The sequence below is a fragment of the Vulpes vulpes genome, chromosome 8, assembly GCF_048418805.1.
Source record: "Vulpes vulpes isolate BD-2025 chromosome 8, VulVul3, whole genome shotgun sequence".
NCBI lineage: Eukaryota > Metazoa > Chordata > Mammalia > Carnivora > Canidae > Vulpes > Vulpes vulpes.
The window spans coordinates 4,896,135-4,919,229 of record NC_132787.1 but is presented as its reverse complement, the minus strand read 5'-3'; the positions used below and the strand labels follow the sequence as shown (position 1 = coordinate 4,919,229).

The 23,095-nt window shown below is 54.7% G+C and overlaps 1 protein-coding gene across 6 annotated transcripts in view; it reads right to left on the bottom strand.

The window, feature by feature from the left end:
- Positions 1-23,051, bottom strand: part of NCKAP5L (NCK associated protein 5 like) — a 29,952-nt gene extending 6,901 nt beyond the window's left edge. Inside the window, exons 1-7 of one of the 6 annotated variants that reach the window (XM_072765338.1) lie at positions 22,930-23,051; positions 6,323-6,384; positions 5,199-5,357; positions 4,359-4,427; positions 4,196-4,234; positions 3,349-3,468; positions 217-330 (exon numbers count right to left, since the gene is read on the bottom strand). In XM_072765338.1, the coding sequence (XP_072621439.1) occupies positions 217-330; positions 3,349-3,468; positions 4,196-4,234; positions 4,359-4,427; positions 5,199-5,321 (465 nt within the window). In that variant the 5' untranslated portion in view covers positions 5,322-5,357; positions 6,323-6,384; positions 22,930-23,051. Of the gene's footprint in view, positions 1-216; positions 331-3,348; positions 3,469-3,974; positions 4,012-4,195; positions 4,235-4,358; positions 4,428-5,198; positions 5,358-6,322; positions 6,385-8,913; positions 8,997-22,929 lie in introns of those variants that run through there. The other 5 variants (XM_026000278.2, XM_026000279.2, XM_072765336.1 and 2 more) reach the window with 5 other exon arrangements.
- Positions 23,052-23,095: the final 44 nt, after the last annotated feature.

Below are 23,095 nucleotides of genomic sequence, written 5' to 3'. Positions count from 1 at the left end.
CATCTTCTAACGCTCACTCACCCTGCTTGCAAGGCTAGCTAGTGACTGGCAGGGGGACTCTGTTTCTTTGGGTATGAGGCTGCCAGCTGAGGGCTCACGCCCAGCCCGGACAAGGATCTGCCCCTCCCCTGGGAGTCCTTAGGATACAGCAACGGGGTACGGACTCGAGACTCCGTAGCCAGAGAAGCCACAGGCCACTGTGCCCGGCCCTCCTACCTCTCTCTGCCCAGCACAGTGCCCCAGAGGCAGCGAAGTGGTCGGTCCCTCGGCAGAGCTCAGGGACGGAGAGGCTGGTGGCTCGGACGGAGGCTGGAGTGGCGTAAGTGGGATCTGCAGGCGAGAGGCAGAGTTAGCATAGGGGCCGTCTGTCCCAGGTCTCTACCCCCTCCGGATGGGAAGGGCCGTCTTCCAAGTCTGCTCCTTCAGGGACGTGTCTTGGCCTACAGTGCAGCCTTCACCGCGCTGTCCCCCCCACTCGGTCAGAGGAGGAGCCTTGGGAGAGGGCGCATAGGAAGGATGAAGACGTGTGAGCCTGGGGGCAGGGAGATAGGACCGGTCTGGGGCTTTAGAGAAAGAAGACTGCGCCTGGGGGGCCGAGGGCAGCGGCAAGCCTAATTTGGGTGCCCCTGGCAGCTCTAGGACCACTTTTCTTCCCGATTACGGAGAGGCCCCGCCTCGAATGGCCCCTTCCTGTTCTCACTGCCTGTGACCCCAGCATCACAGGGATGGCTGAGACTAATGGAAAGGCATTTGTTACCGGGTCCAAAAAAAGAGATGGCAGGAATTATCATCTCGGTCCCCCCGAACTGGTCTCTGAGGATGACAAAGGTACTGCTGTTTAACCACAGGTCAACTTCGCTCTCAGTCCCTGAGAATGTCATTTCCATCTCCGAGGCATCTCGACTAGCCATGAGTCAGCTTTACACTCCTGCCTCTGTGGATTCCTCTCTGGCTGGCCAGCGGCGGCCCAGATCCCCACTCCTCCTCCGGCCTGGATGCTGCTCAGCATTCGTCTCCCTGACCTCGTTTGGTGGCTTCACAAACGTCTTATCTAACAAAGCAGCTGAAAGTATTCTTTTTTCTTTTTCATCTAAAGCGTCTTTGTGCTCAAAGCCTCCTATCCCTGCCCACTGCCTAAGGAGACAAGTCTGGACTCCTCTGCCGGCAGTCTGGGCCCGGCCTGCTGGTCCTTCCCCGACGCCACCTCTGGTCCTCACTCACTGCTCCTTCACGCAGCCGTTGTGCCGGCCCAGCTGAGTGGCTTGCTTCTGCAGAGGCTTCCCTGTAGTTCCTTCCGCAGGGCATCCCTTCTCCCCACCCTCAACTCTACTTCTTATTTATTTTTTTAAGATTTTATTTATTTATTCATGAGAGACACAGAGAGAGAGAGAGGCAGAGACATAGGCAGGGGGAGAAGCAGGCTCCCTGTGGGATCCCAGGACCTGGGATCATGACCTGAGCCAAAGGCAGATGCTCAACCACTGAGCCACCCACGTGCCCCTCAACTCTCCTTTTTAAATCTCCCATCCAGCGAGGGCCAGGTCACCTCCTTAAGGCCACTCCGCTGGCCTCTCTGCACTCCTGGACAGCGCTGTCACTCTGCCCCAACCTCTGGCTGTCTAGGGACCTGCCTGAAGCCCCAAGCAGTCCAGCCCTCAGGGTTTATGTGCTCTGCACAGACCACAGCCCTGTCCAATTCCATATACGTGTTGGCAAAGGCGCCGCTCTCAGTAAGAGCTTAATTAGCATTTGCTCAATGGAGCTTTCATCCTAGCAAAGCACAACTTGAATGTAACATTAATAATGATAAATAGCTGCTAATTATTGATTACTACCATGGGCCAAACGCTATATATTGTTTCATTTCATCCTCACGACAACCTGCAATGTAGGTACCTTAATCCTCACTTATAAGAGAAAAACCCTGGGGTTCATAAGGTTAAATAATTTGCCCCAGGTCACACAGCTAAGAATTAGCTAAGTTAGGGACCCAATCCAAGTGCATCTGAGGCCAAGGTTCACGCTCTTTCCATCATGTCGTGTTACCTCTGGGGAAGATAATCTATTGCCCCAAACCCCAAAATGTCCCAGATTTCATTTCAGTGATTTAAGGATGATCTACATCTCTGTTATCACTGGTCACCAAGAAAGGTATGGACAGGGTGAGCCTGGCTAGTGCGGTTAGGCCCCTGGGGGTTCCAGGGTGACCTCTGTGGCAGGGACAGGCCTGGGGCAGGAAGAGCCATAAAGTTACTGCCACTGATTCAGACCCAGTTCTGCACTGGCCTTGGGGACAGAGCCTCCAAAAAAGTCATGGTGGTGAGACAACTCTGCCAGGGGCCAGGCTTCCCAGTGAGCCCTGGGGCATCCTCCTTACAGTCTAGGGGCCAAGAGCTGCCTGGTTGGCATCAGACAGGCACGGAAGGTGCTTCTCTTCTTGTCGAGGCTGGGGGTAGGATAGGGATGTGCTGGCTGACCGCACAACCCAATCTTCACCTCAGGGCCTGGAGCTGGTCCTGGTCCTCCCACCCCCGTATCTCACCCCAGCCGGGGAGCTCCTGATAGAGTGACCACATGCGACGTCTTTTTTGTTATTGTTGTTTTAAGTAGGCTCCACGCCCAGTGTGGAGCCCAGCACAGGGCTTGAATTCACAAACCTGAGATTAAGACTTGGGCCGAGGTCAAGAGCCGGCTCTTTAACCGACTGAGCCACCCAGGCGCCACCCCAGCCCAAGTGACATCTTAACTGAGTTCAGAATTCACTCCTCGTAGCGCTCTGCTTTTCCTGGGTGAGGCAGGTGTCAGGGGTAGAATCAAAGACTAGCACCTGAGGACATGGCCTGTGCGTCACTGGGCAGGCAAATGCAACTCTGTGTGTGCACACACACACAGAATGACCCAGGGGGACGTGCCTTTCCTGACCTCTCTGTGACACCCAGCACTGGGCGCCTTACACCCAGCCCCGCCCCTGGCCAAGAAGCTGCAGCGCAGTGGCCAGAGGGGCCCCTTGGGAGCTTGAAATCACTGCATTTTCAGCCTCCACCCATCGCCCCACACAGGGCAGGAGCAAGCAAGAACCTTCTCTGTCAACAAGAAGGGATGCCACCCAGTGGGGCAAGGAGCACGGGGGAGGAGGGGGAGAGCGGAGCTTGAGAGCACTCCGGGAATCTCCCCCCACCCCATCTAGGCTCACATCTTTCAGTTGAGATGAGCCTTTCTCAGATGGCCACAGCGCCCAGAGGGGGGATGGAGGGGGACGGCTGCCGCCTGCTTCTTCAGGTGTCAAGAGAAAAGGAGGTGACGATGCTGATGGGGCATGAAGAGGGAGGGACAATGGCCTGTGCCTACCTGAGGGAGGGAGCCTGTCGTCAGCTGGAGTTTCTGCTGAAACAGGGCGCTCAGCATCTGGTTCTGTCGCTCCAGGTCAAACACCCTCTTCTTCAGCTTGATGCACTCCTCCCGCAGGTCCTGCCACCCAGGGAGGCGGAGGGAGACAAGGAGAGGATGGCGGGGAGGGGGCGAGCGGTATGAGCACAGTCTCCTTCATCGGAGCAGTGGGCACTCGTGCTGGGTGTGCCCTTCTGCAGCCTCCTTCCAGGGGGAGCTGAGCCTGCCTCTGTTTGTAGCTGTCACATTTTTCTGGGGATGGTAAGTTCTCTAAAGTTTACCCCTGGTGGGAGGTAAATCCTATTCCCTTTGGCATCTTTCCCATCCCTGGAGCCAACCCCCTGCCTCTTAGAAACCACATATCAAAGAAGGGCCCATATAAGGCAGAGGAAGACCTGGGGGTCAGAGTGGCTCATAAGTCAAGGAGTTCCCACAGCACTTGAGTAAATATTTAGATGCCACCTTATGCTCACAACATTAACATTGCTACCAGGGCCATCACAATCTGGAGAAACCAGCTGGGGCCAGGATGAGGGAAGGATTCAAGCCCAAATCAAAGTTACCACAGCTCAGAGACCTGGCCTTACCTAGCCCACCTCTGCCTCCGGGTAGAACAGTATGGACCTGTCCGAGGTGGGGAGAAGGAGCCTTGTTGGAGGGTCCGTAGGCCATTTCCACCAAGCTCCCTCCTCTAGCCCCTAAGTGAGTAGGCTCAGGGGTCCCCAGGAAGGACATCCCCTGCTGTATTCAGGGCCTCTCCCCAGGGCGTCTGGGTTCAGGGGTGAGACTGTCCCCCGTGGTTGCTTACCTTCTGGTTTAGCAGTGCCTGCACCACGTGGTTGGCAACCTGGGGACAGAGGGCCCGAGGCAGAGCTATCAGCCCATCAGCCCCTGCCTGGAGCACTGACCACCCGTGCTCCTCCCCACTTCCTCGTAACCCCTACACCAGTCCCCCCAGGGACCCCACAGACCTCATCTAGACAGCGCTCGTAAGTCTCCCGCTGGTTTTCATTGGCCTGGGCAAGTGCCGAGTTCTCTGCCTGCAGGAGGGAAAAAGAGGGCGATAAAGGAGGCTGTGGGATCATTCTTCCACCAGGGCAATTCCTTTTGGGGAATGGGAGGTAGGGAGTCTCCTAGCTACACCCCTAACCCAGCTCTTGGCTCTGGCTGGATTCCCCACGGGGGTGGGATGGGGTGGGGTGGGTGGTAGCTACAGAGACAGATGGAAGGCATCAGAAAGGCAGAGCGGAGATGGCTGGTTTTCTGTAAACCCCAACCTCAGTCAGGGAGGATGGAGGGCCTGGGGAGACACAGTGGCCAGGATATGCTGGAGGATGCCAGGAGTAATCCTTATTTCCCCGCAGGGAGGGCAGAGGAGGCTGGGGGAGGAGGGAAGGGTCTTAAGACTATGGCAAAGAGCCTAGTTTGGGGATCTATGTTTGTCCCCCGACTCCTAAGCCCTGGGTCATCTAAACCCTTCTTCCTGTGGCCTCTGTGACCACGCCTTTCCTAGACCAGCAAGGGCATGAAAGTGGGGGAGAAAAGGGGGGAAGAAGAGAGACCTTTGGGGATTAGGACAGCCCAACCCCTGTGCAAGATTCTTGCCCCGAGTCACCCCCGACCCCTCCACCCGGATCAGAGAGCTCGGAGCAAAGAGAGGGCTTCTCAGAGGTGCTCTGTCAGAGAATGTTCCGCTCTGTTCCAGCCCAGCAGAGGTGGGCTGAGAGGAAGGCCCCCCCACGTCAGAAGAGCCCATCCAAGCTCCTGGGGCCTCTGGCGGGCCCCGCCACCCACACCCTGGGGTGTCCCACCTCTAGCTCCCGGAGGCGGCGCAGGAGCTCCTGGCAGGTGCCCGGCTCCGTGGCGCCGTCACCACCCTCTCCCGGCCTTGGCTTTGCGGGACTCCCGGCGGGCTGGTCCATGGCCTCTGACATCAGGCCCTGGGAACAAGCGAGAGAAGCCCTGGCAGGCTGCTCCAGGGCCGGGGGGGAGGTGAGCAGAGGAGGAGGACAGACAGGACACTTGTCAGTGTTCCTGAAGTCCAGTGTGACCAACGTGCCACGGATACTGTAACAATCTAGGGCCTGACTCAGGCTCTTCTGGTCACAGGACAGACCCACAGACACACTCTTCCCATTTGAAGAACGGAGGCTATTGTTTCATAAATCTCAGCAACCGCGCTCACCCTAGTGCAGGTGACACAGATGCTGGCCAGGTGTGGGGGTAGGCTGCCCCCCAGCTCCCTGCTCCCCTGAGACCCGGGGGCCCGGTCTCTTTGTGCATCCCGTTCCCTCTGCAGAGGTCCCCTGACACCTCCCCGCCTGCCACTTGGCCGCTCCTTCCTACGCATTCTTTGGGGTTCCCAGTTCCGGTGGCATGGCTCTGTGCCCGCCTGTCGGGGAGGGTTGACCCGGTGAAGGCAGGGACTCTGCGTTCACGTCCCTGCCCAGACTCCCGCTCCTCGGTGGGGAACCCGGCCTGGAGGAGACGGATTGATGACAAAACCGACTAGTGTGTCATTGCCCAAGAACGACACAGCCAGGGTTGTGGCCTGTACTGTGCGCTGTGATGCCCCCCTCTGCTGGACCACTGTCACAGCTACTGGCTGTACCCGACCAGGCTTCGGCAGCTATCTGAGGTTCAACTTCTCTGCTAGAGGAAAGCATTCATTTCCTTCTTTCACACAGATATTGTAGAAATTTCCAGAAGATGGAAAACCCTAACATAAAAGGGTGGAGGCCCCTAGTTCACTGCGGACTACTTGCCTCTCTGATCCGCTGCAGCTCCCACAAAAGGAGCTTAGAGCTTTCAGGCCAAGGAAGAGAGGAGCCCTCTGAAAGACCCCCCTCACCCTCCGCTCACCCACCCACCCCTCTCCCACCTACCCCTGCCCGCCGGGCCCCCCACCAGCATGCACAGGCTCAGAGCCCCTCACCTCTCTCTGCCTCCTCACCCAGGCTGGCGCACTCACTCTAGCAGCCAGAAAGGTCACCTCGCCTGTGGAGAGAGAGGGAGACGATGGCAGCTGTGCTTTCCACAGCATTCATGTGGCTCCTGCCATGTGCCAGGCCCCGGGCCTTGGGGATGAACAAGCCGGAGAGAGCCCTGCCTTTATGAAGCTTCCATTCCACTGGGGGAGGCAGATAACACACAGGTGAACCAACGAACAAGCATCAGGTCCCCAGAAGGCACCGAGAGGTGACAAGGAAGCAGAGATCTCAGGGAAGTCCAGATGAAATTCTGGAATGAGGGAGGAGCACTACATGCGTTGCAAGGAGCCAGTGCAAAGGTCCCTAGCTCTCAGCCAGAAATCACCCAGACACCAAAGAGGAATGAGCGGCACCACATGATGCTTTATGGCTCTTCTACAACATATGCTGTCTTCTTCCTCTTCTTTTTTTTTTTTTTTTTAAATATTTACTTATTTGAGAGAGAGAGAAAAAAAAACTGTGCACACATAGAGGGAGAGGGAGAGGGAGAAGTAGACTCCCTGCCAAGCAGAGTCCGACTTGGGGCTCGATCCCAGGACCCCAGGACCCCAGGATCATGACCTGAGCTGAAGGCAGCCGCTGTCTTTAATCCTCATAACCACAACGGGAACTAAACGCTATGATCAACAACACCTATATTTGAGACGAGGAAACGGAAGGGCAGGAAATTAAGCTTCCAACACGGAGTGTATCCTGTGTGCCAAGCAGTGTGGCGGCACTTTCTCAGGCACCACTGCACCTGATCCTCCTAACAACCTTATGGGGGGCACCAGCCAGGATGAGGTGCAGTGGAGGCATATGGCTGGTTCACAACAGCGGACAGGCCTCCATTTCCCCCTTCCTACGCGGCCTCTCTGCACACACACGGCCTTACAGAGAACTGTAAGCTCCTTATACTCTGTAAGCTCCTTAGAGTCCCAGGGCCCCTGGAGCTCTGCAAACGGGACAGATCTGGGTTGGAATCCCGACTCTACAAACTGTTTCCTCACCTGTAGAACGTGCATGAGAATACTTGGCCCAAATGGTTGTTGGAGGATGAAATGAGATAATGCGTGTAGAGGGTCTTGCAGGAACTCAGTAAATGGACGTTTCCATGATTACAACCCCAAAGAGGCACAATGCGAAGTCCCGCCTGTTCCCTGCTGCTGTTGTCTGCTCACCTATAAGGGACCTCGCATCCCGGGCTCCTCACTGTGGGGTCTGGGCAGTGGGGGCACCTGCGGACCTGACAGGGCCGCTCTATCCACCTTGTGCTGGGGTCGGGGTCGGGGGTAGCTCCTCCCAACCCCTCCCCACCAGCTGCCAGCCCAGCCTTCACCCCAGAGGGAGAAAGAGGCAACTACAAAGGCAGAGAAACTTCTTTCCCAGTGTACGTGCCCTTGTGTGTATGACAGCGGGATGGGGCTTCTGAAAAGTGCGGGAAAAGGAAAAACTTGTAATACTTTATTTTTAAACACTCCACAACAATCTAAAGTCCTTTGTTATTTCAACAACATTAAAACATGTATTGGGTATAGCTTCATTTGCTCATGACATTATCGTGTTTGATATTTTTAGAAATGGACAGGCTTGGAAAAAAATGAAAAAAATTCAGGACATATCCTCCTTCCCACATACATAAATAGGGGTTAAAACCAAAAAAAGGCCTCGGGTTACCTCCACCACTCGTGTTCCATCCCACCCAAGCATGCCATCTCCTGCTAGTCAGGGGCTCCCCATTATGCACGCCCTCCGCCGGTTCCCTGGCTCTCCCCTCAATCCCCTCCCCATCTCTCTCCCATGGACACCTCCAGGGAATAGCGGGGGTGGGGGGGTGGGGAGGTGGGGTGGGGGGGCACACAGTAGGGAGGGTGAGGAGAGCAGTGGGGTGCACCGGCAGTGTCCAGGGGCCAGAAAGGGAGAAAGATAAAGCTGGGGAAGGCCCAAGTCTTTGTGTCCTCAACCACGACAGCAAAAAGCAAACTGAGCGTGAAGATGGTTTAGGAGGCTATCTTTTCCTAAAAAAAAAAAAAACAAAAAACAAAAATGAAAATGCACCCAGGAGGCCAGGTCGTGGGGACTGGCTGCGGGTTATGTAGGCGCTTTCTGTGTGCGGAGGAGGGTGGGGACCCCCTGGGCCCTGAGAGCCCGCTGCTGAGCTGCTGAGCTGAGCTCCTGGTCCCGGGCGGGCGGCGGGGACCCTCCGAGCCACAGGCCGCCCCAGGCAACAGCTCTGGGGCGGGGGCCAGGGTCTGCGCCCCGGCTGCGCCCCGGAAGTGAAGGCAGACTGCGACTCGACCTCACTCTGGGGACAGGGTTTCTGCCCTGGGTCGAGGCGGCCTGGCCTTCTCTCCGACGGCAGGGCCAGGGCCGCCAGGGGCAGGGCAGGAGCTCCGCGGGGCCAGGACACCTCCTACGCCCCCGCCGCGGTCTGCGCTTTCCGCCTAGATCTCGGGGAGCAGCAGCCCGCCTGCGCCCAGGGGCCTCCTCGGGGGTCGCGGGGCTCCCCTCTGGCCGGGGCTGCACCCCGCCGCCCCCCGCCCCCGCCCCTACTCACAGCCTCCGAGCGCGGCCCCGCCCGGGCCACCCCCGGCCCAGGTCCTCGGGGTGGCCCCGGCTCCCGGCCTTCCCCCCACGCCGCGCCGATGCCACGCGGGGACGCCACGCGGGTCGGGGCGCAGCCCGGGCGCGCCCCCGCCCCCTGCAACCGAGGCTTCTCCCGCCAGAAGTGCCGCCGGGCAGCCCCGCCCCCCACAAAGGCCTGATTCAGAGGGAGGTGACCTCAGTGCCGAGGGGCGGGCGGGGGAGGGGACGGAGGGGACCCGGGCCTCCCGGGCCCTCCCTCGGCCTGACCCAGGAGGGGGAGCAGTTGCTGGGGGGCTCGGGGGACCCGGGGACACCATGCACGGGCCCCGTCCAGGCCCTTCCGTCGGCCGGAGCAAAGGAGCAAAGGAGCAAGGCCCTGGCGCCTGGCCAGCCGGGGCGCAGGCAAGACGCCTCCCCCAGCCCCAAGCCCCGGCCTGGGAGTCAGGACTCGAGGGGTGGCAGCAAGCCCGGCTCCCAGGCGCCCCCATCCGGCCCCGAGGAGCCCCTCACTCACCAGCTGTTCCCCCCAGAGTCCTCTAGGGAAAGAGGCCAGGGACCAGGAGGGGGAGGGGGTGGGCAGCTGTGGGAAGGCAGAGATGGGGAAGCTCACTTTAATAAGAGAATCATCCGTAACAACAACCGGTTCCCCCCTGCTCCCCCCCCATCCCCCAGCTGCTTTCTGGAATCCCCGTCACACCCAAGAGTCCACTTGTAAACAGCAACTTCTGCACCCCACAGCCAACACTCCTGCCAGACAGTATCAGTCCCGGGCTGTTGGGAGTGAGGGGATAAAGGGACTGAGGCCCCAGGGCATTCCTGGCCTCAAAGTAGCCACCTTAATCCCAGCCCAAAGCATCTTTTAGCCCTAAGAATTCCAACCAGCCCCCCCACAACCCCCCCCCCCACGGGGAAAGAGGACAGACAAGAATTTCCTTCCCTCCTCCTGACAACTGGCCCCAAGACACAATAGGCCTACAGAGAGGCATGTGTCCATGGGGAAGGGGCCCCCAGCATCCCCTTCCAACTTCCTCTTCGAGACACTGCAAGAACCTCCAGCCCTCGGTGCAGCATCAGCCCCCTGCCCCCTGCCCTTCCGAGGCAGGCAGGAGGAAGGGCAGTCACGCTGAGCCCCAAAGTCTTACAGACTTCGACACCCCTTACCTCCCCTCTCCCGGCTCCTTCATGCCCCCTGTCCAGGCAACCCAACAACAACAAGAACAACAAAGCAGCTGCTGGAAGTGGGGACCTGAAGGGGCTCAGACACAGACACAATAGGTTTACTTATAGGGCCACATGGCCAGGGGTTCCACTCCCCAAAGCCTAGCTGGGCCCATTCTCGCCAAAAGGCAGATTTAGAGTCTAGTCCCAGCACTACAATTTATGTGCTGTGAGGCTTTAGGGAAATCACTCAATCTCAGGGACAAGTTGCTTTATGCCAAAAGGAGGCTGTTCTACAACAGTGGTTCTCAAAAGATGGTCCAGGGAACCTAATGTTCTTCTAAGGAATTCACAGAGTTGAAACTATTTTCATACTACTACTAAGACATCATTTGCTTTTTTAAGTTTCACTCTCTTAGGAGCATATAGTGGCATTTTCCAGAGACTACATGATACGTGATATCACAACAGACTGAATATAGAAGCAGATATGAGAATCCAGCTGCCTTTTATTAAGTCAGACGTGACATATACAAGAACATATATGCCATTCTTTTCTCTGCTTTTTTTGTTTTGGAAAATATATAGTTACTTTTCATAAATATGTTAACATATGCTAACATACATGTGGGTTTATTATTTTAAATCAATGAAATGTTTAAAACCCTCAGTTCTAATTTATAGGACAGTAAGTGGTCAATAGGTAGAACCTATAGAAACCAAAGCTCTTTTGGGGTACTCAACTTTTAAGCGGTAGGAGAGGTCCTCAGGCCAAAATAGTTTGAGAATCACTTTTCTAGACCAGCGTTGTCCCCTGGGGGGACAGAAAGTTCTTTCTGTGATGATGAAATGTTTATTCTGTGCTCTCCAACATGGTAGCCACCAGCTACATGTAGCTCTCGAGCCCGTGAGTTCACCTGAGGAAATGAATTTTAAATTTAAGTAACCACATGCAGCCAGGGCCTACTGCACTGGACGATCCCTGGGATTCCTTGACTTGGGCCTTCGAGATCAATGCTCTTTTCCAGAGTCTAGAGGTTGGGGATAGGGCAGGACTTGTGTCCTCAGGCTTTTGCTCACACTGTTGCTTATTCTCTCCTCACCAAAGGGAAGCCATCCCAGCCAGCTCATCAGTTCTCCTGGCACTCCCACCAAGGTTTAGTGAGAGTTGCACTCTTATCTTCTAAGGCTACTTCACACCCACTCCACTCTCCTCAATTGTCTGCCCTCATTTCCCCAGAGGATTAAAACCAGCAAAAGGAAAACCCTTCAAATCTCCTATTACTGTCAGTCCTCCCAGCCCCATCGAACACTTGTACCTCCCCACCTCCTCCCATCACAGCAAAGGGGCTGCCATCTTCTCAAGGCAAGGCCAGTCCTTCCTGCCCCAGCCCACTCCCACTCAGGCCTTTGCTATTTACCTCCTGAAGGGACATTTCCCACCGGCCCTTTTTCTTTTTTTTTTAAGATTTTATTTATTTATTCATGAGAGACACACAGAGAGGCAGAGACGCAGGCAGAGGGAGAAGCAGGCTCCATGCAGGGAGCCAGATGCGGGACTCGATCCCAGGACCCCGGGGATCAGGACCTGAGCCAAAGGCAGACACTCATCTGCTGAGCCACCTGGGTGCCCCTCCCATCCGCCTTTAAAACTTCTCAGGTGTCTTTCTTCTAAAAAATAATTTTCCCCTGATATTTCCCTAGATAGTCCCCCTCCTGCCCTCCCACAGCCAAACTTCTCAAACACACACACACACACACACACACACACCCTACAAACAACTACAAAACCCATCCTCACGTCTCACTCCTTCCTCAACCTGATCCAACATCAGCAGTAACGGCTACCATGCTAAATACAAACAAGATTTTTCCATCCCCGTTGCCTTCTCAGGCACAAGTGCCTCTGGTGACCACTTCCTCCTGGACTTTTTTAAGCTTCTAGACATAGTTCACATCCCACATGACTCACCCATTTAAAGTATGCAATTCGGTGGTTCGTAGTGCAGGCACAGATCTATGCCATTGTGGCAATCTTAGAACATTTTCATTACCCTTTAATTAGCACCCCCACCCCCACCCCCAGGGGACCTATTTTCTGCCTATAGATTTCCCTATTCTTAACATTTCATGTGCATGGACTCATGTACTAGGTGGTCTCCAAGATTGGCTTCCTTCCCTTGCGCCACGTTTGCAAGGTTCATCCATGCTCAAGCGTGGGTCAGTACTACTTTCCTTTTTATGGCCAAATAATATGCCATTGTATGGACGCCACCAGCTCTTTATCTAGTCATCTGTTGATGGACATCTGGGCTGTCTCCACTTTTTGGCTCTCGTGAATAACACTGCTGTGAGCATCCGTGTGCAGGTGTTTGTATGGATGTAGGTGTTCACTCCTCTCGGGTGCACACCTAGGAGTGGTCTAGCTGGATCCCATGGTGACTTCAGGTGTACATTTTGGATGAACTGCCAAACTGTCTTCCAACTAGTCACCCTAGTAAGTGTGAAGTGATCCCTCATTATGGTTTTGATTTATATTTCCCTAATTAAGGATGCTGAACGTCTTTTCATGTGCTTATTGGCCATTTATATATCTTCCCTGGAGAAATGTCTATTTGGATCTTTTGCTCTTTTTAATCAGATTCTGTGGGGGTTTTTAAATTGAGCTGTAAGGGTTTTATTTTATTTTTTAAAGATTTTATCTATTTATTTGACAGAGAGAGAGAGCACAAGCAGGGGGAACAGCAGAGGGAGAGGGAGAGGGAGAAGCAGGCTCCCCACTGAGCAGGGAGCCTGATGCGGGGCTCGATCCCAGGATCCCAAGATCATGGCCCGAGCCAAAGGCAGACACTCAACCGACTGAGCCACCCAGGTACCCCAGTAAGGGTTTTAAAATATATTTTGCATACAAGTCTCTTATAAGATGTATTACTTGCAAGTATTTTCTCCTATTCTGTAGGTTGTCTTTTCACTTTCTTAATGACCACCTTCTCCTGGATGACTCTCCCCTGGTCTATGATGCTCCTCTTCTCTCCCCAGCCATCCTGCACCTCTACTTCTAGGTGTGTGTGTGTATTTTAAAACTTTATGTGGTTTTGTATGATTGTGTATATACACACACACACTTAAAAAAAAAAAACAGATACAGCATGTTCTCACTGTTCTCCACCTTTCTTTAGAAGAACAATTAAAAAAAAAATGAAACCACAGACTTTATTTGGATCTTACAGTTTTTCTACTGATCTTCTATTCCAATATCTAATCCAGGATCCCACATTGTAGTTAATCACCAAATCTCCTTCTTCTCCCATGATTCATGATAGTTCCTCAGTCTTTGTCTTTCATGACTCTGACATTTTGGAAGGGAACTGACTGGGTCAGTATTTTGGAGAGTGTTCCCTTATTGGGGTTTGTTCGATGTTTTTTCCAGTTAGACTGAGGTTATGAATTTTTGGAAAGAACACCACAGTGATGATGTGCCCCTCTCAGCGCATTATACCAGGAGGTATAATGCTGAGATGTCTTATGACTGGTGAGGTTAACCTTGACCACCTGGTTAGGTGGTCTCTACCAGTGGGTTTATCCACTGTAAAATTACTAGTTTTCCTTTTGTAATTAGTAACCAGTCGGGGGGCAAAACTTTGTGGCCATGCAAATATCCTGTTTCTGCTTAAATTTTCACCCACTAATTTTAGGATTCATCGGTGGATCTTGCTTACAGCAATTACTGTAGTGTTCTAATGATAATTTTTTATTTCCCTCATTCCTTTTACGTTTATTAATTAAAGTTTTCGGTAAGGAAGAGCTGTCCCTTCACTGCCACCGATTTACTTAATTACATATTTATATTAGCATGAACTCACAGATATTTTATTCTTTGGATTATAATCCAATATTATCATCACTCGTCTCATCGCTTAAATTCCAGCTTTGATCATTGAGAACTCTTTCAGGTTGGCTCTTCCTCTTTCAACATTCCTCCATTTAAAAAAGTTTATTTACTTTTTAACATCTGCTTACTTCCTGGCACCATAAGATGTTCCAGACTCATATTTTCCCTGCCACCATCACTTTTCCAGGGAGCTCTACAAGAGCAATCATCTTTCTAAAACTGCAAATCTGATTTGTCTCCCTACTGCCTCAAATCTTCCCATGACCTCTGACTACTCTGAGGACAGACCCAAGCCCCTCAGCACAGCCCTGAAGCCCTGCCCCGGCCCCAGAGCAATTCTCCTGCAAAACTGTCCTGAACTGATGCAGCCCACACTGATCTGTCTTCTTGAAGTGCTTCCTGCAGTATTTCCAACTGAAATGCGTCCAGTTGTCTGGTCCTCCCCTGGAGGAAGAGGGGACTTCCTGTGCTATTAGAAGGGGAGCTCCCTGCGGAGGAGCCTGCCTGCACTTCTGTACTCCCCCCACCCCAAACTTTCTGCTAGTACTTTGCTTCTGCCAGTGAAGCCCTGAACCTGATGATTTCTTTTCATTCCAGAAAGAACCAAGACCAGAAAAAAGGGACAGTGGGCTCATCAGGTTCTCTCTCTCTCTTTTTTTTTTTTTTTTAAGATTTTATTTATTTATTCATGAGAGACACAGAGAGAGAGAGGCAGAGACACAGGCAGAGGGAGAAGCAGGCTTCCTGCAGGGAACCGGATGTGGGACTCCATCCCAGGTCTCCAGGATCAGGCCCTGGGCTGAAGGCGGCGCTAAACCACTGAGCCACCCGGGCTGCCCCTCATCAGGTTCTCTTAAAGAACCCCAACAGGCCCCCACCCACAAGGCTCTGAGGGCCCATATGAAAACCATGCTGAGAGGTGTGCAAGTGACATTTTCAGCTTTGGACCCAATGCTGATATGACCTTATCCAAGCCCTCAATCCCCTCCTAGGCGTTGGGGACTCCCTCTGGCAAATGGGACTAATCTGTTCATTCTGTAGGTATTTCCAAACCGATCACTCAATAGGAGGCACAATGCTGGGTACTGGAGGACAATTCAGAGATGGATCAGCTCCTCTGTCTTCCTGGGGCTTTCAGTCTAGCAGGGGACATAATTACATGCAGGTAACAGCTGTATTGTGAAGGAAGTTCCACGAGGGAAGTCTTTTGGAGAACTTTAAAAATCAGGGGAGAAATATTAAGCTGCAGCTGGAACAGTTTTTCAGAATTTAAGGCATCGGGTGAACTTAGGCTTTAGAGAGCAGTGAGGTTTAGGTACATGGGAACGGCAAGGGGGTCATTCTAGGCAAAAGGCTGGCATAAACAGAAGGAGGCAGAAATCTGGGGGTGTGCACGGAAATGCAATGACTCAGTGCAGCTGGACTGAAGGGCATTTGAAGGTGAGTGTTTCCTGGGCCCCCGGCCCATGGCAGCTACTAACTCCTCTCCTATCTCCCGGCCCAATAGCAGAGTCAGCATATTTGCAGCACCCGGGGTGTAACCAGAGACACGTGCTGGGTCCCACAGGAAGAGCTGAGGCACAGAGGCTTCTGGAGGCAGTCGGGGAGGCGACTGCTGAGTTGACTACTGGAACATCAGCTCTCTGCTCTCAGACCCAAGAGGAAGACGGCCTGGAAGGCCACACAGCCTGTTGGCTCTCAGGCTGCACCTGTAGGCTACACCACTGGGCCCCCAGGTTCCCATCCTGGCCTCTTCCTTCAAAGGGGAACAGGCTTTGGCCGGCCAAGTGCCGTCTACGTCCAGGCAGCTTCAGTGTTGACTCAGTGGGTGCCATGTGGCCAGAGTGTGGAGGTGACCTCCTAAGCTGCCAGCTCTGGCAGGAAGCAAGTAGCCTTCTGTGGGAACGCAAAGTAGCTCTGGCTCACCCACAAGCCCTCACTGGACTCTGCTCTTGTGCCCACAAATGGGAGGGAGGCTCCCTGGATTCCGGTTCTGGCTTAGCCATACTGAGTGACGCTGAGTGAAGCCTAGACCCCTTCTGGGACTCAGTTTTCCTACCCGTAAAGTGGGGTGAGCGCTCTCTGACTTCTCTCTTCTGCAGGGCATAGAAGGATGAGATCATTTCTGGACAGGGATTGCAGCCGGGAAGACAGGTCCCCTCATGTGGGGTAGGGGGTTGAAGGCAAGGCGCTGGGCAGGGCTTTTAGGGAGAAGCCCTTGGTTTCCATTCTGCCTTCCTCCTACAGGGCCCAAAGGCTTCCCAGGAAGGCGGGGGGTGGGGAGTAGGGAGAGGAAGGGTCAGCCAAGCCAAGAGCTTTAGCCTTCTTCTAGCCCCAGGGACAGGAAGTGAGGTGCCGTCTAGAGAGGAAGTGAGGAGCAAACACCCCCCAACTTCCCTTTGGCGGACAGGGGAAGGAAGGCTCTAGCTGCAGCAGCCTGCAGGCCCGGAGCTGGGGATAGACGCCGGGCAGTGGGGGTGGGGAGGAGGCACTATCAGCACCATCTGGCAGAGAAGGGGTTTCTTGTTTTGGACACCATAAACCTCAAGCGGCCCAGGACATCCCACAGACAGGCAGAAAGCGGAGAAGAGAAGCCACAGAAGTCAAGTTAAAAACCCAGCTTTCCAGATCACATGTACTATATTCACAGTTCTGGCCCCAGACTCCCCCAGCTTCACACCGGGCCGTGCCACGTGCCTCCCTCACCCCACACACGCGCACGCTCACCCATGCTACGGCGGATCGGGCCTTCTGATTGCTTGCTCTTACAGTCTACGCCCTTTCTTTGTAGCCTTCATCATGGCTGTAATTCTATAGTTGTTGAATTATTTGATTAAGGTAGACTTTTTGGATCATCACCACACTCCCAGAGTCTAGCACGACACCCAGCACATAGTAACTGTTGGCCGTAGCTCGAGAAGTCCTCAGAGGCTGGGTTAAACCTTGGCATCTGAATGAAGTTTAGTATATGATGGTGAACAAATCCTGCTCACGGCCTGGGATCAACTGGTGACCCTGGGGTGGGCAGTAACAATCGGAAACCAGAGACGTAACAGAAGGTGGCAGGAGAAAGCCACGCACACCCAGATATGGCCAACAGGTAACAGAGGAAGACCGTATGTGCTATCTGCTATCTTTTGGATGAGGGGGAAAAATAAGAATATATATTTATATTTATATTGTTTTGTGTAAGGACATTCTTTTGTGTGTGTGTGTGTGTGTGTGTGTGTAAGGATATTCTTGAGGGATATGTAGGAAACTAATAAGTGAGTATCGTGGAGGGAAAAAGGGGTGGAGGTGGGAGCACAGTTTCTCAACATATACCTTTTTGTACCATTTTGATTTTGGGCTCTATTTTTTAAAAGTCTAGTGCAAAACTAAAATATAAAACTTAAAAAAAATGTTAGAAGGAACAACCACCTGCGCAAGTGATTTCTAAAGCCACTCCCACCTGGGGCTATCTAGTCTCTTCCCATATTAGGAAGTAGGGACTAGGCCCTCGGGACAAGGGAGAGAGAGGTGAGGACGGCTGGCTAGATCAGTGTGGGGACACTGTCCAAAGGACGCCAGTCTTCAGTCCTTTCCTTCCCATAAAGCTCCCCTTGGCCTAGGAGAGAGGCCCTTCCACCCCTAGGCTGTGGTATGGGATGGTTACACCAAACTGTTCAGAAGTTGGTCAGGGCCACTTCCTCTTGGGTAAGAGCTGGGCTCATTCTAGACCCCAAAGGGCAGGGGCAGAGGTGGGCAAGGGGAGAGTTTGGGGCAGTGGGAGTAAGTTGGGGTAAATGATACCTGAAAGTTCCTTCAGCTGCTGCAGGCAGGTTCTGGGGGTGTCTCAACAGATCCTCACACAGACGGACCAATTACAGCCCCCACATCAAGCCAGCCGGGGGTGAAATGAATCAGCCCATAGAACAGTGCCTGCTGAGAACCCCAGGGCCACACCCCAGGAGCTCTGGGGCCCCTCAGCGTCCCAGCTAGGAACAACCTCATCATTCTTCTACCCAGAGGGTCACGGGGACGGTCAATTTCAAGCCCTGCAGGAGAGTGAGAGCTGGAGCTGCTGCCCCAAGCAGCACCCCTCAAGCTTTGCAGGCATCAGCACGAGAAGCAGAATGGAGTCATCTCTCTTTAAAATATCTATATCCATATAGATCTATAGATCCATATAGACATTTTAGAAAGCTTGGTGAGGGACGCCTGGGTCGCTTAGCAGTTGAATGTCTGCCTTTGGCTCAGGGCATGATCCCAGGGTACCGGGATCGAGTCCCACATCGGGCTCCCTGCATGGAGCCTGCTTCTCCCTCTGCCTGTGTCTCTGCCTCTCTCTCTCTCTCTCTGTGTCTCTCATGAATAAATAAATAAAATATTTTAATAAATAAATAAGAAGCTTCGGTAGTACTGGAGAAATCAGGGCTCAAGGTCTGCCATCAGGTCCCGGGAGCCGTGCCTGACTGGGCTCTTCTCAGTGGCTGCTGGACTTTTAGAAATCAGTAATAATAGCAGCGCTAATTCCCCTTAATAACAGCCTGGCCTCCTCGGGCCTCTTTCATCCGTGTAACTCCCAGGGCTGGGAAAATGGCAATTACTGAGCAGGTGCCACACCCAGTGATGATGTGTTATTCATCCATCAGCCCCGGCTGGGAAACTGAGGCGCAGGGAGGCTATCCCCTCACACAGAACTAAGGACGGAGGAGCCGAGGGTGCTGCTCCATACCTGCTGTGTTTGGGGAAGGTGTTGAAGATGGGGGCTCTCCTTTCAGAGTCAGCCGGGCCTGGGTTTGGGATGAAGGGGAGGAAGATCCCAGATGCATCCCAAGCCCCCTCCCCAGGCCCCAGCAGGGCCTGGTGGTGGTCTCGGCTGGGAGTCCGGGCCTCTGATCTCGAGCCCATACACTCACTCTGCCAAAGTACCGTAGAGCGGGCCAACAGCTGCTCTGAGCATCTCTGCCATCTCCACGAGGCGTGCAGGCACTACGGGGTAAGTGAGGGCTCAGCCCTCCAAACAGCCCCACGCCACAGGCACGGTCCGCGAAGTGGGAACCCAGGGCACCTTGAAGCTGGGGGGGTGGTGGATCAGATCAAAAACGTGTCAAGAAGTGGGGAGGCTAGTTCTTAGCAACCCAAGCTCACCTTTGCACCCAATCTCAAACTCTGGCACCAATCCCAAAATAATGATATCCTTCTTATAGCAAGGGCAGGGGAAGGTAGCAACGAGTCCCAGAAGACTAAAGATCTTTTCCCACCCTGGCCAGAGAGGGAAGCAGCAGCGACGCAAATGAGGATGGGAGGGTAAAGATGGAAGCATTGTCTGTGCAGAGCCAGCCAAAGTCTATTATGTGCTTGGTACTGGGAGGGAAGCTGGAGCAGATGCAACCTCAGTTCTGGGGAAGAAGCCACAAGGGCCAAGCCAGGCAGCCACCAGTGACCCTGTACTCCAACCTTCCAGAGCAGGGCCTGGGGAAAAACAAGGGAGTTGTTCTAAGGGATAGGAAGTTATTTTTCTTCAGCATGTTAGATGTGACCAGAGCCCCTGGGAGGCCCTGAGCGGACACTCTGACCCTCCAAGGGTCGCACTCTTCACGGTCTCAGGTTCAGGAACTGCCCTTTCTGCTGTCAACTGGGCCAGGCCCTTCATGCATGAGAAATCAAGGCAGAGTGGGACCCTGTAGAACACCAGACCAGAGTCAGGAGCCCTGCCACTGACACTCATCATCGTATGAATCACTTCCCCCTCTGGACTTCAGTTTCCCCATTTTTAACACGAGGGCGTTGGACTAGATGTCTCTAGGATCCCTTCCAGCCTATGACTCTATGTTGTTTTGATGTGGCGGCAGATCCCAGATTGATTTACATAAATTTGCATGTTCAATCAGAAATCCCAAACTCCAAGTATAGAAAATCCAATCAGTCCATTAGTGCAGCCAGACTGGGGCTGGAAGAGCCTGCCAGGTTCGGGCGAGGATTGTGGAGCAGACTGGTAGTGGCGGGGAAGTGGGGGAGGCACAGGGAAGGCAGGGCCAGAAGTGGCATTTGTTCCAAGAGAAGCAGTTGTGGTGACCCAGAGCTGATGGGGCCGGGGGTCCCCTCTTCAGCTCTCAGGCAAGGGTCCTTCTCCTCCTGTTTCTAACGGGGCCTCTGGCTGGCCAGCCTCGGAGCCACACCCCAAGAGGAAACAGCAGCCTCTGCCTAGCAACAGCCGCATCCTTCACTCTGACAGGGACTCCACCATTAACCACTTTCTGGGAAACTGACCTCCCCGGGAGCTTCCATTCTCCATTCCAGGGGCTCCTCCAAGTGAGGAAGGTTTCCCTGGGGCTCTAGCCTAAACACCTCCCGCTGCAGCTCCAGTCCAGGGGCACCGGGGCCCAGCGGAGAGGGCCCCCCAGGCCCAGCAGAGCTAGCAAAGGGAAAAGCAATGCAGAGAACGTGTCCCACCTCCAACCAATCCCACAGTCTCCCTAACCACCACCTCCTCTAACATCCCCCCCCTGGCACCTGGGAGATCAAGGATGAAAACAAACAAGGGAAACGTGAAGGCCTTTGGCTCTTGGGCTAGAGAGCAAGTCCCAACCTGGAGAGCCTGACTCCTGAGAAACCATACCCCCAGGAGGGAAGGAGGCCGGGAAAGGTGGGGCCAGGGCAGTTTCTCCCTGCTGCCTGGCTTCCATGGAAGGACCTGGGAGGCTGGCTGGGCTGGCTCACAGCAGGGAGAACTTCTTAAGCCCACTGCCTGGGGCCTGAGGGGTGTGAGTGCACAGGTGAGGTGACCAGGGCCAGGGAGTGAGATGGGCAACAGCAAAGGGGCTCTTGTCCTCTCCCCATAAGAGGGTGGATGAGTGTACTGTGTGTGCTCCCTGGCTCAGATCCTAAAACAAGTCCCAACAGCTGAGATGCAAACTGTCTCCTGGGAATCTGCTTACCCGGCTGGCCCTTGGCTGCCTACCCTTCCCTCAACTCCTCCCCAAAGACCCAACTCAAAGACTGGCCTGCCAGGATGTCTCAGCAGAGCCCTTGATGGGTGGGCCAAACCCCAGCCAGCAAGAGTTCATCACCCAAACTACCAGGGGGGAGAAAGACAATGACTATTCTTAGGCAGAATAAGTGAGTCTGTACCCCCCCTCCATCCAAGGTTCTAGTCCTAAGTAACTGTGATTTAGAACCTCATCACCCAACACCTCCCTCCTCAAACTCCTCAAGTCACCTGCCAGAGGACCTTTCTCCCTTTCAGATTCACTGATCAGGGGAATCATGCAATGTCAAAAAGTGGAAGGGAATGTTAGAGCTTTCCAGTCCAAGTGCTGAATTTTACAGAGGAGGGAAAAGAGCCCCAGAGAGGCAAACTGTCTTGGCCAAAGTCACACAGCAAGCTGGGAAAAGCAGGGGCCAGTGCTTCCAACTCCTTGTGTACAGTGATAGTGGCCTGCTCCTCATATACATTGGTTTCTGCCCACTGTGGAACAGCCTTCTTCCCTGCGACCCAGGCCATCTGCCTCTCCAGGTTCCCAATCTGTTCCAAAGACCTAAGCTGAAGAAAGATGCTGGAAGGCCTGAGCCACCTCATGCACAGACCACAGACTTTGAAAACAAAGTTGAACTATGTGGGACTATAGACAGGAATACACATGTTTCTCTCAAGTAGGACACCCACTAACCCTAGGCTGTTCCTAGAAAGACAGGGAACCAATATGAGAAGTGAATTTTGTGTCTCCCTTCTGGAAAGACAAGGGGTCTTGCACGACAGGGTCAGGCTGGGTTCATTTTTTCCCATTGAGTACTGACCATGGAATGGTTAGACACTGACTCCCTCTCTACCGTCTCCCAGTACCACCCCTGTCCCAGGCATCTGCCTCCAGCCACTACCTCTGGCGGACAACTGTGCTTAGGCAGGAGGACCCAAGGGGAGGGAGAGAGAGGCTGGGAGGGAATAAGAGAGATTTGCCTTAACACCCAGGAACCCATCAGGCTAAGACCCCCGGTTCCTCAGGCGAGCATTTAAGTAGCAGCTGGCAGGCGGGGTGGAGAGCGCTGAGAACCTGGAATATCAGGCCCGCGGGAGGTGCGGGCCCTCTGTGCCCTTGGGGCAGTGCCAGGGCTGGAGACCCAGGGCCTTGAGCCCAGAATAAGGAGAAGGGGGCTGGGGTTTGGTGAGCCGCTCTTCCACTCGGCCTAGGCCAGGGGAGTGTCGGGCACAGATACATTCTCTGCATTCTTCTGGCACCGCAGCCAGGACCCGGAGAGCCTTTCCTGCAGGCGCTGCCCTGGCCCCACACCCGGTCCAGCCCTTCTCCCTCCCTCAGCCTCTCTTTAGTGTTCAGCCTGCCGCCCCCCCCCCTCCTTCTTTCCCGCAGCCCCTCAAAGCCACCAAAGGATTGTTCCTAGAGACCCCGGTCTCCCCGCCTCTCCCCATCCTCCCCACGCCCTACCGCCCCAGGCCACGGGGACTGCAAGGAGGGCGAAGAGGAGCCCAGGGCTCGGCTCCGCGCCTGCGCTTTGGGGCGAGCCCCCCCCCCCCCGCGCGCAACAACCAGGCACCGCTAAGCGGCACCCGGACGGGGGGCTGCGGGTGGGGTGGGGTGGGGTGCGCAGCTGGGGCAAGGTCAGTGCTTTCAAAGAGGGAGGGAGACCGGCCCCCGGAACATCCCCCTGTCCCGAAAGTTTCCCTTCCGGGGCCATGGAGTGTGCGCGAGGAGGGCGCGGGGGGCGGGAGGGGGTGGGGTGGGGGTGGACAGAGTCGCAGCCGGACCCCCCCCGGGGACAGTGCGGCGGGAGGGAGGGAGGGAGGGGCGGGCGGCGAGGACCGGGCAGGAAGGCGCGCCGCCCCCTCCGACCCGAGGCTGCCACGAGAGCCGTACCCTTCAGACCGCCCACCCCCAGCCCGCGGCTCCCGGGGCTCCGCTCGCCGCCCTTTCAATCCCACGTCGGCCCGGCACTCACCGAAATCAGGTGTCGGGCTGGGCCAGGGCAGGCCGGATCCGCCGGGTCCATGGCCGCGGCTCGGGGGCGGGGGGCAGAAGAAGGGGGTGCTGGGGCCGCCTCTTGATGTCAAGGCTTTAAAGGGGCCAGTGGGCCCCGCCCCTCGCCCAGACCCCGCCCCCTCCCT